Source organism: Gossypium hirsutum, chromosome D11, assembly GCF_007990345.1.
Source record: "Gossypium hirsutum isolate 1008001.06 chromosome D11, Gossypium_hirsutum_v2.1, whole genome shotgun sequence".
Taxonomy (NCBI): Eukaryota; Viridiplantae; Streptophyta; class Magnoliopsida; order Malvales; family Malvaceae; genus Gossypium; species Gossypium hirsutum.
The window spans coordinates 70179690-70198634 of NC_053447.1; the positions used below are offsets into that span (position 1 = coordinate 70179690).

Below are 18945 nucleotides of genomic sequence, written 5' to 3' on the forward strand. Positions count from 1 at the left end.
ACTACTATATGACTTTCTTTGTTCCCACTAATCAAAAGCTCTCCTTCGCCTTCTTTTCTACAATTTAATTTTTTATAAAACAACTTTGAACATCATTAATCTACAAACCAAAATCTAAATATCCTTCTTCTTTGATCTCCAACATTGATCGTCAGAGTAACTTAGATGTAAGGTATGTTCTTTTACTTGTCTATGTGTATTGATCCACTGTATTGATTGTTGAATTTTCACTTAGAGCTTGCTAGTAGAACTTTAAAAAAAAAAACTTTAATAGCCCAATGAATTAAATAAAAATTTTTAAATGATTCCGTGACCATTTCATGACACTTTAAAATTGAATAACCAAAACATAAATTTATTAATAATTTAATGACCTTTAAGTATAAATAACTTTTTTTTATTTTTCTTGCTCGGTCTGATTATTTGTATTCCATAAACCATCATGGCGTGATTGGGAGCACATTGGCCAATATTTTATATGATAAAAGATGGGTAGAGAAAGAGAAACGGGAAAGAAAGATAGCAAAAATTGTGATAATGATATCTGTCTAATGGGTATGAATGTTATAATGTGATGAACTAGGTTTGAATCTAAATTTTCTCATTCTCCTTAAAAATGTATTGTATTTTACCACTGCACTCAGCATAATTTATTGGTAAAAAGTCTCCTGTTAACAGGACCAAATTGTCTGAAAACACAAAGAATGCTTGAAATACAATGCCAAGAATATAAAACGATCAAATCTCCAAAGTCAAGATTCAGTACTTATACACAAGAAAGAACCTCTTTAAAATACCTCACCTTTTGGCTTTTCATTTCGAAATCATCATCTCACTTTAATTATTCAAGGAACATGATCCTCCTTATGTCCACCATTTTTGTCCGTCTCTTCAGACACCTAACATTCTGTAATAACAAGGAGTCACATATAACAAGATGAGACTTGCATTTATACTTCTGCATATAAAATCAACATCAGATGGATTTACAATAAGCTTACAAGGTTACAATTAACATGTATATATATTTCTACGAATTTCAGTACTCTGTAGTCTGTACCTTCTTTATTTAAACTGCTCAATGGTAGCATTAAGGTCCCAAGTACGTCTCCTAACTTCCCATCCTGTTAGTACCTGTTGTAGCTTTGGCGTGCTTAAAGCTCCATTGCAAAAATTCTCCATTGCGGGACAGTTAATCACTGTTAAGTCATCCAATGCTGGGAACTTCAAAGTGTAATTCCCTAAACAAAAGCTTTTGAGATTTTGCAGATCATAAAGCCCCAAACATTTCAACTCCTTGAAAATAATCTCATGATATGTTGCTTCATCTCCATCACTTGCAATTACTTCTCTCATCATTTCACATCCTCCTATCTTCAATGTAACAAGCTGATCCAAACATTGGGCTTTTGAAGATGTAATCAGCTCTACCATCTCTTCGCAGATCCAAACATCCAAAGTTGTAAGATTTTGGAAAGATGAAGAAGCACATGATAAACTAATTAAGCTACCACACTCATAAACTTGAAGAGTTTCTAGATTAGCACAAATGTGATGGAAGGGAGAGCCTTGCTTCCATAGATGTGTCATCTTATCAACACCTACCAACGTTAACTCGTTAATTCTTGGGAGCAACATTGCCACGTCTCTCTCCTCACTAACATCACCTTCGTAAGGAGACAACTCTTTAAAACTGCAACCAACCATCTTAAGCTTTTCTAAATTGGAAAATCTTTGGAAGAAATGGAGCGGAACAACTGCAGAATCATTGAGGTATTCAGTGATTTGAAGAACTTTAATATGGGAAAACAAGTCAACTGCAAACTGGCCACCAGTGATCATTGCAATGTCATCAGTAGTAAGTGAAATATGTTCCAATTGAGGGATTATCTGAGAAGTCAACACCCAAAAATGATGATATATTAGACTGGTTTTTGAATTACAGAGGAATAGGAAGGTCTAACACAAACAGGAGCCAATAAAAGAACCAATAAATTAAAGAACATGCATTAATTAATTCTGCACTTTTCAATGCTTGATTTTGTTGTGATTATTATGATTAACAACAAACATATGGCTAAAAATTTGTATTAACATTTAAACAGTGGCATTCAAATTTTTTTAGATTTATTCTGATTAGTTATCATATTCTTTCTTGATATGCTATGCTAGATTTGGACATTCATTTGATACATTCTAGTTGATCTCATTTTCATCTAGTAACTTTGATCTTTGGATTAAAACTTTTAAAATAATAAAAAAAAAGAGTTGAGTTTTAACATTTTAAGGATAAAGTACAGAATAAGAACTGACTCCATATTTTAAAATTTATATAATGAGTAATTTTTGACAACTTTTGTCTTACTTATTAAATTGAGTTTTCTACAATTGGTCTCAATTTATGAGATTATATTTCTTTATAGGTAAACTACATCGCTCAACTATTAGTACAAAAGATAATTGGGTGACCAAAAAAAGACAAGACTGAATAATTGAGTGACCATTTTGTAATTTTTCATAATTGGGTAATAAAAAAATACTAATAGTTGGGTGACTACTACTGTAATTTACCCTTCTTTGTATTACCCTAAGTGTATGAATTACTTCCAACTTTTTAAGTGTTGGGTTTGAATCTTTGGAAATCAAAAGAGAAAGAAAATGGTAGCCTGGTCCTCTGGCTTTAGCAATTCCTTGTGCACCAGAAAAATAGATTCCAATGCCGTATTCATAATCTTATAGGATTAGGACTTCATAAATAAAAAAAAGCAAAATATACAAGGATCAAAGGTAAAATAACCCTTTTAGTTTTGAAGACCAATATTTGTGTTTCTAGCTTTGTATGTAGTTGAGGTGACCAAAGAAAATGCTCGTTGATTAAATTATAGAGTAATAACTTATGAAGATAAGATAAATATGAAGTTAGTGATGATCTTTTTTAATAAATGAAAATTAAATGCATTTAGTTAAGTGATAATAAATGATTCAAGTAAGTCATATGAACCATATTTAAGTGAAATATTTATTCGTAAAGGAAGGGTGAAGAGACGTACCTTTCCAATGGGCAACAATTGTGACACTACATTCCCAGACACCTTAAACTTCATCGGCCAAGATGTTGTCAACCTTTTTAACATAGGGCACATTATGTTGTGCATTCCTGGGTAGAAACATACGAGGTTTGGTAAATCCCAGAGTGCAAGGAAGGATAATTGATTAAATTCAAACAAAATTTCATGTTGATTTGATCCTTCAACATTCTTTGAAACAATCTCTTCTACCCCACAACCACTAACAATAAGGCTCCTAAGTTTCTGAAGATCTGTGACTGTTGAAAATGGAAACAAAGTTTTCAAATTCCAACAATCTTGAACATGTATTTCTTGAAGATTTTCAAAAGAAGTATTTTCATCAGGATCCTTGTTCCATACATGCTTCAACTTTGGCAAGCGGAAGAGTTTCACTTGTCTTAATTTACTCGTCACGAAGCATGCTTCTTCAAGATCTAACCCTTGGACTTGGGGTTGGAACACTTCTTCTAATGAAGCACAATCAGTTACTGTTAGTTTCTCCAAACTTAGGAAATTTCCGAGATAAAAATGTGGAAAAATGTTCAACAATGCATAACAATGCTCTGCTTTTAACTCTTTCAAATTAGAAAACGATTTCGAATCAAGCTGCTTATACCATATCCTCTTCACATTCCTCAAGTAGGAGATTGTGACTTTCTCTAACCCGGGAAAACCAACCTACAATACATTGAAAACAATTATTAGAAGAGGTTAATATTACAACAAGAAAAATTTTTAAACTTATATTTTTAATTCTCAAAAGTATTCAATTAACTTATAAACAAAATTATTAGTATTTTATTTCTTGTAATTTTATATTTTTATTTGCTCTACTTTAATCAATTAATGTAATTAATTCTTACTATATTTTAAAAAATGTAAATTTAATTTAATGTATGTTATTATTTTTCTAAAATTATAATTTAAGCTTAATAATTTAATATTTATTAATTTTAATATGATAAAATTAAAATTTAATTAAGTTAAGTAAAATTCTATAATAAAGAGATAATTTATTTAAAATCAAGTTTATATTTAACATATAAAAATTTATAAAGAAAAAATTGAAACAAAAAACATGCAATAACTTAAAAAAAAAAAAGGCAAGGAGCAAAAAGAATTTTACTCAAATTGTAAATACGTGCTTCAATTGGATAGTGTATGATATGAAAGAGACATAGTCACATAAAAGGAAAATTAAATGTATAAATAAAGACTTGTTCAATAAAATAAGCCTAACCTTGTTGGAGAAAAATGTAGCAACGTTAACAACTTCGTCACCAATTATTGCTTCTTTATCTTCGTCTCTTGAAAATGTAGAAACAAAAGTAGTCATGTTTAAACAATCAACTACCTTAATTTCAACTACGGATGGGCATTCAAGACCTTTACTTCCCAGGTAAAAGCTTGTCATATCTGGACAAGACTCCACTATAATGGATTGTAGACGAGGGAATATGCTATTGATCTTGCTACTTTCTGTTATTGCTTCCTCGACCATTGTAATTGAACCCTCTTCTTTGATGACTTGTTCCAAATTACTGCAACTCTTGATTTCCATTTGTCGGAGTTGCCCCAGGCTGAAGGCCGTTGAGAGGTTAAAAATGCATCTCAAATTGTTGGTATCACAAACCTCCAAAAATTCAAGAGTTGCAAAATTTAACATTTCTTGAGGGTTTCTACTCCATAAGTCTATCAGTTTTGGAAACTCTGAAAACTTTAAATGCTTTAGACCACGATATCCAACCTAAGAAGCAACATATCAAAAAGTTGAATTTTCATACCAACATAATTAACAAGGCCCTACACTTCTGTTGTGAAAATAAATTACACACAAATCATAATTAAATGTATATATATCTTCCAATGAATTTTTAAATCATACCTGCTCTTTGTATAATTGCTCCACGGTAGAATCAAGGTCACCAGCCCAACGTCCCTTAAAATCTGTTTCTGTTAACTGCACTTTATGCAGTTTTGGTGTGGTTAGCTCCCCCTGATTAAAGTTCTTCATTCTAGGACACTGGCTCAAAGTAATTTGTTCCAAGGATGGAAACCTTAACGTGTAATTCCCTGAACAAAAGGTTAACAGCCTTTGTAAACAATGAAGCTCCAAATGTTTCAGCGCTGTGAAAACAATCTCGTATGATGTTTCATCATCGTCGCTTGCAACTACTTCTCTCATCATTTCACATTCTCTTATCCTCATTGTAACAAGGCACACCAAACTTTGGACTTTGAAAGATGTAATCAACTCTGACATCCCATTGCATTTCCAGACATCTAAATTTGTAAGAGTTTCAAAAAATGAAAGACTTAATCCTAAATTAATCAAATTGTCACACTGCCAAAGTTGAAGACATTCGAGACTTGCACAAATATGGTCAAGCGGGGAGTCTTGCTTCCATAGATGTCTTATGTTGTCAACCATATCCAATTTCAACTTCTTGATTTTTGGGATCGTGATGATCAGGTCTTTATCTTCACATGCATCGCTTTCGAAAGAAGCTAGCTCTTTGAAATGACAAGAAACCACGTCAAGCCTTTCCAAATTGTAAAACCTTCTAAGGAATGAAATTGGGAAAACAACTGATACATCAAAGTAGCAAGAGATTCGAAGAAATTTGACATTGCAAAATAAGTCGGCCTCAAACTGGCCATCACTTATCATCGCAATATCATCATGGCTAAATGAAACCTCCTCCAATTGGGGGATAACCTAAAAAGAAACAAGTAAAAACAATGAGAACTGTAGAGTATTAGATTTAGAATTCCATTTAAATAGAAACACTTAACACAAAAGTATAGCTAAGACACATAATATAAGCCCATAAATGAACTATGAAATCAATAGTTTGAAGTGATTTAGTACCTCCTTTTTTTTGTAACTCTTTACCAGTTAATAAATTCCATTGCATTCATATTTAATTTATAACTGTTAGAGAGTATCATTTAGACAAAGAAAAATATGAATTGAGTGGTTATCTTAATTATTTTGTATTTTCAAATGAATATTTGGATGTATTAGTTGAGAGGTACAAAATGATTTAAATACAATTTACAAACTGTGCTAAAAAGGTGTGGTAGTTCATACCTTTTCAATGAGGAAAAGTGGATGTCGGATTTGGAATTTTTCATGCCCAAATATCTTAATCCTCAACCCAGACATCCTCAGATGCTTTAATGCAGGCCATGTTGTTCTATGCTTCCCTGGGTAGAAACATGTTAGGTATGGTAGATACCAAAGCATAAGGAAGGACAACTGATTAAATGCAAAACAAATTTCATGGTTGTTTGACCCTTCATCATTCTTTGAAACAATCTCCTCCACCCCACACCTATTAATAGTAAGTCCTTCAAGTTGCTGAAGGCCTTTGGCAATTGAAAATGGAAACAGAGTTTTCAAGCTGCAACATTCATGAATGCATACTACTTGTAGATTTTCAAAAGAAATATTTCCTTTGCGATACTTGGTCCAAACATGCTTCAACTTTGGTAGGCGAACGAGATTCATTTCTCTTAGTTGACTGTTTAACACATATGTTTCTTCAATATCTAACCCTTGCACTTGGAGTTGGAACACTTCTTCTAGTGAAACACAGTCAATCACTACTAATTTCTCCAATCTTTGGAAAACCCTCAAAAGAAAAAGTGGAAAAATGTTTAACAACACATCACATTTCTTAACAGTCAACTCTTTTAGCATAGAAAATGAATTTGTATGAAGCTGGTTGTACCATATTCTCTTTGTGTTCCTCAAATGGGAGATTGTGATTTTCTCCAAGTTTGGAAAAGTAACCTGAATAATGATAGAAAAAGCTAATTGAAATTAGAAATAAATTATATAAAATGTTAGCTCATCGATGTTTAGATGAAGGCATCGGTAAATCATATAATTAAGGCAATTGGAATCATTGGTAATCTGAGAAGAATTTAAATGAATTTAATATAAAATTATCTTTGGTTGACTTTTATGTATGTAATTACTTACTTATGCACACTAGTTTCACATGTACTGTGCATGATTTTAGAATATATAAATTATTTTGATAATTTTAAAATATTGTGCTAATAAAAAATACCTAATAGTAAAAAAACTTTGGACAGTAGATTGTAAATAATATACAATTAATACAAATGTATTATTTACGAAATTGTATATATGAAATATAAATTTAACTATTATATAAATAATTAAAGTTAATTATTTATGAATAAGTAATATAATATTTCTTTTTACATTTTTGGTTAATGGAAACATAATAATTTAAAATATAAAAAATAACTTTTCTTTTTATTTATTATATAAGTTGTTTTAATGAAAGTCTTTTTTATTTATCTCATACACCATTATGGTGTTTTCTTAGACGCGGTACATGGATTTAGGGTATCGCAAATATTTTATGACTAGTCATATGACTTAAATGCATAAATGAAAATTCATTAAAAGAAAAACTAACCTTGTCAGAGAAAAATGTAGTAAGGCTTTCAACTTCGTCACCAATTATTGCTTCTATATCTTCGTCTTTTGAAAATGTAGAAATAAAAGTAGTCATGTTTGAACAGTCAACTACCTTAATTTCAACCAATGATGGACATTCAAGACCTTTACTTCCTAAGTAAAAGCTTGTCATATCAGGACAAGACTCCACTATAATGGATTGCAGATGCGGGAATATGCTAAGGGTATTGGCTTCCTCAACCATTCTAATTGAACCCTCTTCTTTGATGACTTGTTCCAAATTATTGCATCTCTTGATTTCCATTTGCCGGAGTTGCCCCAGGCTAAAGGCCGTTGAGAGGTTAAAAATGCATCTCAAATTGTTGGTATCACAAACCTCCAAAAATTCAAGAGTTGCAAAATCCAACATTTCTTGAGGATTTCTACTCCATAAGTCTATCAGCTTTGGAAACTCAGAAAACTTTAAATGCTTTAGACCACGATATCCAACCTAATTAACCATATACAAAAAAAGATAAATATTTATATTACCAACATATTTAACATGAGCCAACAAGGTTATCATGAAAATAAATTATGCAAAGCATAATTAAAATTTTCTCTTTTTTTTCGATGAATTTTTCAATCAATACCTGCTCTTTGTATAACTGCTCCACGGTGGCATTAAGGTCACCGGCCCAACGTCCCTTAAAATCTGTTTCTGTTAACTGCACTCTATGCAGTTGAGGTGTGCTTAGCACTCCTTGATAGAAGTTATTCATTCTAGGACATTGGCTCAAAGTAACTTGTTCCAAAGATGGAAACCTTAAAGTGCAATACCCTGAACAAAAGCTTGTGAGGCTCGGTAAACAATGAAGCTCCAAAAATTTTAGCGCTCTGAAACCAATCTCATATGATGTTTCATCCCCGTCGCTTGCAATTACTTCTCTCATCATTTCACATTCTCTGATCCTTATTGTAACAAGGCACACTAAACTTTGGGCTTTGAACGATGTAATCAACTCTGACATCCCATTGCATTTCCAGACATCTAAAGTTGTTAGAGTTTCAAAAAATGAAAGATCTAATCCTAAATTAATCAAATTGTCACACTGCCAAAGTTCAAGACATTCGAGACTTGCACAAATATGGTCAAGAGGAGAGTCTAGCTTCCATAGATGTCTTATGTTGTCAACCATATCCAATTTCAACTTCTTGATTTTTGGGATTGTGATGGTCATGTCTTTATCTTCACATGCATCGCTTTCGAAAGAAGCTAGCTCTTTGAAATTACAAAAAACCATGTCAAGCCCTTCCAAATTGTAAAACCTTCTAATGAAAGAAATTGGGAAAACATCTGATACATCAGAGTAACAAGAGATTCGAAGAAATTTTACATTGCAAAATAAGTCAGCCTCAAACTGGCCATCACTTATCATCGCAATATCACCATGGCTAAATGAAACCTCCTCCAATTGGGGGATCACCTAAAAAGAAACAAGCAAGAACAATGAGAACAATAGGGTATTAGATTTAGAATTCCATTTAAATAGAAACACTTAACACAAAAGAATGGCTAAAACACATAATATAAGCCCATAAATGAACTATGAAATCAAAAGTTTGAAGTGATGCGTATTTGTAGTTTTAAATTCTATATTAAGAATATGCATGTTATATTTTTTTTATAAAAGAATGCAATGGAATTTATTAATTGGTAAAGAGTTACAAAAAAAAAAGGTGTATGATTTCGACAAAGAGGAATATGTATTAAGTGATTATCTTATTATTTTGTATTTTCAATTGAACATTTGGATGTATTAGTTGAGAGGTACAAAATGATTTAAATACAATTTACCAACTTTGCTTAAAAGGTGTGGCAGTTCATACCTTTTCAATGAGGAAAAGTGGATGTCGGATTTGGGATTTTTCATGCCCAAATATCTTAATCTTCCAACACCCTGATATCCTCAATTGCTTTAACGCAGGCCATGTTGTTCTATGCATTCCTGGGTTGAAACATTTTAGGTATGGTAGATGCCAAAGCATAAGGAAGGACAGTTGATTAAATGCAAAACAAATTTCCTGTTCGTCTGATCCCTCAACATTTTTTGAAACAATCTCCTCCAACCCACAATTATCAATAGTAAGTCTTTCAAGTTGCTGAAGATCTTTGGCAATTGAAAATGGAAACAGAGTTTTCAAGCTCCAACATTCCTGAATGCATACTTGTCGTAGACTTTCAAAAGAAATATTTCTCATGTGATACTTGGTCCAAACATGCTTCAACTTTGGTAAGCAAACGAGATTCACTTCTTTTAATTGACTGTCTACCATATATTTTTCTTCAACATCTAGCCCTTGCACTTGAAGTTGGAACACTTCTTCAAGTGAGGCACAATCAGTCACTATTAATTTCTCTAATCTTTTGAAAACCCTCAAAAGAAAATGTGGAAAGATGTTCAACAACACATCACAATCCTTAACAGTCAACTCTTTTAGCATAGAAAAGGAACTCGTATGAAGTTGGTTGTACCATATCCTCTTTACTTTCCTCAAATGGGAGATTGTGATTTTCTCCAAATTGGGAAAAGCAACCTACAATGAATTATTCATGCCAATGGAAGCAATAATTAAAAGATTTAAATATAACAACAGAAGAAAAGGAAAAAGAAAAATTCACTGCGTTGAAAATAGTACCTTATTGTTGAAAAAAATTGCATCTGTAGAGATCTCTTTACTCATAGAATTATGGATGAATCCTTCCAATTTTGGACAGCTTTCTATCTCAAGAATCTTCAAGGTTGGGAATTCAACAGTATAATCTTCATGGCAAAATCCAATGAGTTTTTCAAGTCTTTTCAATCTAAGGGAGTTTAATCGAGGGAAGCAGATTAGATATCTATTTCCAAATGCTTCTTTGATAATCTTCTTCATTGATATTATCTCATGTATGCACTTGCATTCGCTTATTTCCAAGCATTCGAGCTGTTGAAGATATTCAACCATAGAGTCGGATAAGACGTGTTTTAAGTTGTCGCAGCCCTCAATGATCAACGTTGTCAAATTTTGGGTTGAACAAAACCCTTGGAGAAGCCATATTCTTTCGATGCTAATTGAAGATAGCACCAACTCCTTCAACTTAGGGAACTGTGTCTGCAGAGATATACGTGTTTACTCTCCTAATGTATAAGTTTCATTAACTAATTATGAGTCAAACAATAATAAAATAATTTTATTATACAAACAATAATATAGTGAAAATGACTTAGCTAGAAAAACCATGTAATTCCAAAATAAACAAACAAATAAATTAACATATGTGATCATTTTCATAGCAATCAAACTAAAGTTATTATCATTTTTCACATCTAATTTTTTTCTCAGCCAAATAAATTTTCTTAATAAGAGGTGGAAACCACCATTCGAAATAAAACAATATGTCCAAAATACAAGAAGGGCACCTAATTTAATATTAATACAGCCATAACTTTATTGTTGTTTTATTCTTCAAATTGCTAGGAACTTTCATTAGCAAGGAATACAAATATAGTTCATGAGTCATGACTAACCATGACTTAAATGTATAAATGAAGGTTTATTAAAAGAAAAACTAACCTTGTCGGAGAAAAATGTAGAAACGTTATCAACTTCATCACCAATTATAAGTTCTTTATCTTCGTCTCTTGAAAATGTAGAAATCAAAGTAGTCATGTTTGAACAGTTAGCTATCTTAATTTCAAGCAAGGATGGACATTCAAGACCTTTACTTCCTAGGTAAAAGCTTGTTATATTTGGACAAGATTCCACTATAATGGATTGTAGACGAGGGAATATGTCAATGATCTTGCTATTATCTGTTATTGCTTCCTCAACCATTGTAATTGAACCCTCTTCTTTGATGACTTGTTCCAAATTATTGCATCTCTTGATCTCCATTTGCCGGAGTTGTCCCAAGCAGAAGACCATTGAGAGGTTAAAAATGTATCTCAAATTATTGGAATCACAAACCTCTAGAAATTCAAGTGTTGTAAAATCCAACATTTCTTGAGGATTTCTACTCCATATGTTTATCAACTCCGAAAAATCTGACAACTTCAAATTCTTTAGACCACGATATCCAACCTAAGAAGCAACATATAAAAAAGATAAATATTTATATTACCAACATATTTTAAAAAAGGGCCCTACAATGCTATTGTGAAAATAAATTACAAAAATCATAATTAAATGTGTATATATATATATCTTTCAATGAATTTTTCAACCAGTACCTGCTCTTTGTATAATTGCTCCACTGTGGCATTAAGGTCACCAGCCCAACGTCCCTTAAAATCTGTTACCGTTAACTGCACTTTATGCAGTTTTGGTGTGCTTAGCACTCCTTGATAGAAGTTCTTCATCCTAGGACACTGGCTCAAAGTAACTTGTTCTAAGGATGGAAACCTTAACGTGTAATGCCCTGAACAAAAGCTTACTAGCCTTTGTAAACAATGAAGCTCCAAATGTTTCAGCGCTGTGAAAACAATCTCGTATGGTGTTTCACCCTCGTCGCTTGCAACTACTTCTCTCATCATTTCACATTCTCTTATCCTCATTGTAACAAGGCACACCAAACTTTGGACTTTGAAAGATGTAATCAACTCTGACATCCCATTGCATTTCCAGACATCTAAAGTTGTAAGAGTTTCAAAAAATGAAAGACCTAATCCTAAATTAATCAAATTGTCACACTGCCAAAGTTCAAGACATTCGAGACGTGCACAAATATGGTCAAGCGGGGAGTCTAGCTTCCATAGATGTCTTATGTTGTTAACCAGATCCAATTTCAACTTCTTGATTTTGGGGGTTGTGATTCTCATGTCTTTATCTTCATGTGCATCGCTTTCGAAAGAAGCTAGCTCTTTGAAGTTACAAAAAACCACGTCAAGCCCTTCCAAATTGTAAAACCTTCTAAGGAAAGAAATTGGGAAAATAGCTGATTCATCAAAGTAGCAAGAGATTCGAAAAAATTTGACATTGCAAAATAAGTCGGCCTCAAACTGGCCATCACTTATCATCGCAATATCACTATGGCTAAATGAAACCTCCTCCAATTGAGGGATAACCTAAAAAGAAATAAGTAAGAACAATAAGAACCGTAGAGTATTAGATTTAGAATTCCATTTTAAAGAATAGCCATAAGACATAATATAAGTCTATACGTGAACTATGAAATCAAATGTTTGAATTGTTGTGTATTTTTATTTTTAAATTCTATATTAAGAATATGTATGTTAGATTAAAAAAAAAACTTAATAGAATTTATTAATAGGTAAAGAGTTACAAACAATTTGTTACTAAAATAAAATTTAGAACTGCTAGAGGTGTTAGATGGGAAAAAAATGAATTTGATTATTATTTTAATTATTTTATATTTTCAAATGAATATTTGAATGTATTAACTGAAATGTATTAAATGATTTAAATATAATATATAAACTTTGTCAAAAAAAAAAAGAAAAAGAAAAAAGTGGCTGTTCATACCTTTTCAATGAGGAAAAGCGAATGTTGAATTTGGGATTCTTCATGCCCAAATATCTTAATTGCCCCATACCAATGTATCCTCAACTGCTTCAATGTAGGCCATGTTGTTCTATGCATTCCTGGATAGAAACATGTTAGGTCTGGTAGATCCCAAAGTTCAAGGAAGGACAATTGATTAAATGCAAAACAAATTTTCAATTCGCCTGATTCTTCAACACTTTTTGAAACAATCTCCTCCAACCCACACCTAGCAATAGTTAGTCTTTCAAGTTGCTGAAGATCTTTAGCAATTGAAAATGGGAATAGAGTTTTCAAGCTCCAACAATCTTCAATGCATACTTGTCGTAGACTTTCAAAAGAAATATTTCCTTTGTGATACTTGGTCCACACATGCTTTAATTTTGGTAGGCGAATGAGATTCACTTCTCTTAATTGACAGTTTGCTACATGCGTTTCTTCAATATCTAACCCTTGTTCTTGGAGTTGGAACACTTCTTCTAATGAAGCACAATCAGTCACTATTAATTTCTCCAATCTTTGAAAAGCCCCCAAAAGAAAAGGTGGAAAGATATTCAACAACACATTACATTCCATAATACTCAACTCTTTTAGCATAGGAAAAGAATTTGTATGAAGTTGGCTGTCCCATACCCGCTTTACTTTTCTCAAATGGGAGATTGTGATTTTCTCCAAATTGGAAAAAACAACCTACAATGAATTTTTGATGCGAATGAAAGCAATGATTAAAAGAGTTAAATATAACAAAAGAAGAATGTGTTGAAAATAGTACCTTATTGTTGAATAAAACTACATCTGTAAGGATTTCTTTACTCGTAGAATTATGGATGAATCCCTTCAATTGTGGACAGTTTTCTATCTCAAGAATCCTCAAGGTTGGGAATTCAACAGTATAATCTTCATGACAAAATCCGATGAGATTCTGAAGTCCTTTCAACTTGAGGGAGTTTAATCGAGGGAAGCAGATTAGGTATCTATTTCTGAATGCTTCCTTGATAATCTTCTCCTTTGATATTATCTCATGTATGCACTTACATTCACTTATTTCCAAGCATTCGAGCTGTTGGAGATATTCAACCATGGAGTCGGATAAGACGTGTTTTAAGTTGGCACAGCCCTCAATGATCAACGTTGTCAAATTTTGGGTTGAACAAAACTCTTGGGGAAGCCATATTCTTTCGATGGTAATTGAGGATAGCACCAACTCCTTCAACTTAGGAAACTGTGTCTGCAAAAATATACTTGTTTACTTACCAAATCTAATCTTATCAAGTTTGATTTTTTTTTTTTCAAATATGATGAAAGAGTAACTAAAATAATAAAAGAGGATAAATATTAGGACTAAATTTATTATTATAGTTGCGGAATATTTTGTAACAAGGCAAGCAGAACATGGTATTTCAATATCTTCCTATTATATCAAAATCTCATATTCTGTTAAATTTTTTTGACAATTAAAATTATTCACCATCAACATTGAGAAAATAGTAGGAAATGAGATTAAAATAAAGAGAGCATAGCTTAAACTTTTAAAGCCAGATAGAGAACTAAATTGAGTTTTAGTTGAAAATGAGTGGTTGAGATAAAAGTTAAATTAAAAAAGAGAGAGTAGGAAATGTGATTAAAATGCATGCATTGGAAGTGGGAAAAAGATATCACACACCTTTTGCTTAAAAAGAGTTGTTTCCTGTGGAGATGTGGAAGTGGAACCTTCATTTTTAGAGCAAAAGCTAATGAGCTTTGGTAGGCCCTGGAGCTCCAAAATCTCTAGTTGGAATTCAATTTTGTCAACATCATCATTATCTTTAAAGATATATTGGATCATTGCACCATTCTGGATATGCAGATTCTTCAACTGTCGAAAATAATCTCCAACTTCTGATTCCTGTAGCAAAATCTCCACATCTTTCACTTCATCTATGTATAAATTTTCAGCTTTCTTCAATAAAACTTTGACTCCATTATTAAGAAAGCTAATGCTTGTCTGTAGGCTAAGCTTTAGGGTTCTGGAGTTTTCACGAACCCAAACCCAATTCCAATCCCAATGCGATGCTTCTCCGATAAAAATAATGTATCTTTGCAACTTTTCAAAGGAGAAGTCTTTGGGAATAATGTTGGCATTAGGAATATGAATTTCTAAAGAAGTTAAACATGACAAAGCTTTCAATTCAGCAAGACTGAAATTGCTTTGTTGACTAGACTGCCCCTTTGCTTCCCATTCATTAAAACTGTTACTCATATACAGTTCTTCTAATCGAGACAATTTGCAGAAGACACCAGGTGGAATTCTTTTGAGTTTGGAACAATCAATTAAACCTAACCACTTTAGTTTAGTCAGCTGTCCTATTTCCTCCGGTAGCATTTCAATTTCAGAACCTTCAAAGTTAAGAATTTCCAGATTCTTGAGCTCTCCGATAAGGGCAATGTCTCCCAACGCACAATACATCAAGCATAATGTTCGAAGGTTTGCCAGCAAGGAAATTGATGAGGGCAAGGACGGTAAATTCAAACAAGCCAAAATTAGGACTTTAAGATTTTTTGTTTCCATAAAAAAGTTTGTTGGTATTTTCAACAAAGGATTTTTGCTACCGATACCGAAAAAACTAAGTTTGGGGCATTTCAACTGATCAGGAAGTTCGCTGAAGCTACCATACGGTAAAAATATTTTGTCGCACTCTTTCATCGTTTCATCATCTGGCCAATCATCCAAAACATCCTGAGGTCTTAAAGAAAAAACGTGGTTGCCTTTAGAAGCAATTGAGATGGCCACATCAGAAATAAGATCATGCATATCAAAGCGTTGATTGCTATAACTATCAACTAACAAACAACAGGCTTTGAGATGACTCACCACTGTCAATAATCTGATCCGTGTTTTTTCAACCGTGTTGATACCATGGAATAAACCCAATCCCATTGCATACATAAGCAACTCATCAAAGAGAGCATTATGACCAATTAGACCGCAAAGCAAAAAAGTCTGTTTATGTTCCTCGCTTGGTAAACGATCGTAACTCCACTCTATACTTGAACATACAGCTGCTGGTACTCCTTTGAAGTTGCTCGACGGTGGCCCGTTTAGCTGTTGCAAAGCATCCTCCCATGCAAATGGAGGTTCATTTTTCAAAGATGTTGCAAGTGTTCTAATGGCGATTGGTAGGCCACCACATCTTTTAGCTACCTCAATTGCTATAGGAGGCAAGTCATGACTTTCAACACCGTTCCGTGCTATATTCTTGAAGAAATTCCAAGCTTCTTCGTGTGTTAAAACTCCGAGTGGAAAACTCTCTTTAGCATCCATATCCTTCCTCAGGACATTACGATCTCTGGACGTCAGCAGTATGGTGCATACCTGATCCTTATCTCCCAAAGGAATTCCCACTTCCATCAGGTCTAATTTTGCCCAAATGTCATCTAAAACAACAAGAATCTTCTTCTCTTTCTTCAACCTTTGGCACAACCGACTTGCTCTTCCACTCATACTTTGCTCCTCAAATTTCAATCCCAACATATCTGCAATTTGATCTTGAATTTTCTGGACGTCAGGAGTATAAGTCACAACAGCCATAACCACCGAGTCGAATAACTTATCTTCTTTGACTTGTCTGACAACTTCTTTCACAAGTGTAGTCTTGCCGACACCAGGCATTCCGTGCACTCCTAGTATGTTGAAATTAGGATCTTTCACCGCCTCCATGATCTTGTTAAACACCAGTTTTCTTGAATTAAAGTCCTCAAAATCTTTTGGAGGTACAACCACTATGGGCTGCGGGACATCCCGGTATGATATTTTGTCAAATCCACCTTGCTGGAGGAGTTCATCAACGGCACCAGCATCTTCTTCTGCTTTCTTGCTAAGCTGATAGAAAGCCTTAAAATTAGGACACAAGCCGATAAAACATTTGTTCTTTGCTTCGTCTTCAAGACTCTTCACTTTGTTCAACTCTGAAATGATCATGTCGTCGACTTTCATGAGCCAATTGTTGACGTCGGGGTATATAGTCTCGCCGTTATTTTGAGCAGCATCAACGTCTAGCAGCACTCTGTCTCTTTTGTCTTTCAACATCTCAACTTTCTTCTCGAAATCCAAGACCATTGTTCTATGGTGGAAAACATAGCTGAAATTACGTTTGATTTTTTGGAACAAGTATCCGACAACACCGGTAACAAGGTTGCTAGCGCTGCCCATAGTAATCTCCATTGAAAAGAGGGGGTCAAAAGTAGTAAAGTAGAGAGTAAGTGATAGAATGACAGAGGAGGGGAGGAAATTCAAGTAAAAGGAAACAAGGATGAGGAGACTTGGTTTTGACAGATTCCAAGCTCTGAACAAAAACAACGCTGGTATGAAATTGTGAAGCAGAAGATGAAGAAAGCTAGACAAGACAAAGACTTGAAGTATTTGAAGCGGACTGAACGTTGCTATGATCGGCACTTGGAGCAGAAAACGGTTGTACGTTTGGGTAGGCAGCTGAGGATTTCGAAATGGAATTACTTAGATCATGTGGGAGGGTTGTATTATGTTATGTATTCTAGTTAATTTTGAAATTTCATTCTCACCCAATCACAATTGTTTGGGTTCATCAATTAAATTAACCCAAAATCCAATGAATTGCTTCGTGATTAACGTGAAAATCAATCGTTAAAATTTCAGTAATGAATTTGAATAATTTTATATTTTAATGACTAAATTAATAAAAATAATTTTTTAAGTGATCAAAATAGTAACAACTCCTATTTAGAGTGACTAATGAGATGGTTTATTTTAAAATAAATAATTGGGTAAACTACATCTATGGTCACTTTTGTTTACCTCAGGTTACATTTTAGTTACTTATGTTTGAAATGTTACGTTTTAGTCACTTACGTTATTGTGTTGCAACATTTTAGTCACTGAGCTGCTAATTGTCATTAACGATGTAACGGTAAGCTGACATAGCATGTTAAATCATCATTTCAAATGAAAATTTTAGGTTAAATTATTCAATTGGTCCCCATAATTTTTTTTTGTTTTGAGCAATTTAAGTTTTTGTTTTATGTTCTTTTAACTTTTTTATTTTTATTTTCCATTCTTTTTTGCTTCTGCCTCTATTTTCCTACCTTCTCCTTTTTTTTAATATATCAAGAAGTTGAATTTGCAATGAGGAAATAAGCATGATATGGGTTTATGGGTTTTAGTTATAGGCAATGATGGCTTTTGACTTATTGCTTTTTTCTTCACTGCCAATTCGACTTCCTAATATGGTAGGAAAACAAAGTGAGAAACAGAAGAGAATGGAAAAAAAAAAAGAAAAAAACAGGAAAGTTTAAAGAATATAAAAGAAAATAAAAGTTTAAAGAACATAAAAGAAAAAAATTAAATAGTTCAAAATAAAAAAAATATGGAGACCGATTGCATAATTTAACCTAAATTTTTTATTTGAAATGATTATTTAACTACTACGTCAGCTTACTATTACACAGTTAACAACAATTAACGACTTAGTGACTAAAATGTTACAACACGATAACAAAAGTAGCTAAAACGTAATATTTCAAAAATAAGTGATTAAAATGTAATCTAAGGGAAACAAAAGTGACCATAGGTGTAGTTTACCCTAAATAATTTGCCTCAAATTTAACAAAAAATAATCTATATGAAAAAATAATAAAATATGATAATTTAAATAAACCATGTCATATATATAAGATACGTATGATTACGGTAGAATACATGTTTTATTCAAATTTTCAACGTAGACCTATTGAAACAATATTTAAAGTTTGTTTGTTAATAATAAAAGAGAAAATTAAAATAAGTGATTGTGAGCAGATTTTTCAAGTTTGGTTGGCGCTTTAATTCTATTTTATTAGTCACGATTATCTTATGTTTCTATCACTAATAATCTATTGCTT

The 18945-nt window shown here is 32.7% G+C and overlaps 2 protein-coding genes across 2 annotated transcripts; both read right to left on the reverse strand.

Annotated features, from left to right (window-relative positions):
- Nucleotides 1-584: 584 nt before the first annotated feature.
- LOC107925949 (uncharacterized) lies at nt 585-13615 on the reverse strand. The gene is made up of 13 exons (XM_016856714.2): nt 13036-13615; nt 11784-12617; nt 11128-11634; nt 10210-10665; nt 9400-10107; nt 8163-8996; nt 7529-8020; nt 6163-6867; nt 4954-5787; nt 4309-4815; nt 3051-3746; nt 1061-1890; nt 585-907 (listed from the first exon to the last, which is right to left on the reverse strand). Exons 1-12 carry the CDS (start codon nt 13150-13152, stop codon nt 1066-1068), a joined length of 7515 nt encoding a protein of 2504 aa, XP_016712203.2. The 5' UTR covers nt 13153-13615; the 3' UTR covers nt 585-907; nt 1061-1065.
- On the reverse strand, nt 13537-17703 carry LOC107925950 (probable disease resistance protein At4g27220). Its single transcript, XM_016856715.2, has 2 exons — nt 14717-17703; nt 13537-14281 (listed from the first exon to the last, which is right to left on the reverse strand). Exons 1-2 carry the CDS (start codon nt 17252-17254, stop codon nt 13619-13621), a joined length of 3201 nt encoding a protein of 1066 aa, XP_016712204.1. The 5' UTR covers nt 17255-17703; the 3' UTR covers nt 13537-13618.
- Between the last annotated feature and the right edge of the window lie 1242 nt (nt 17704-18945).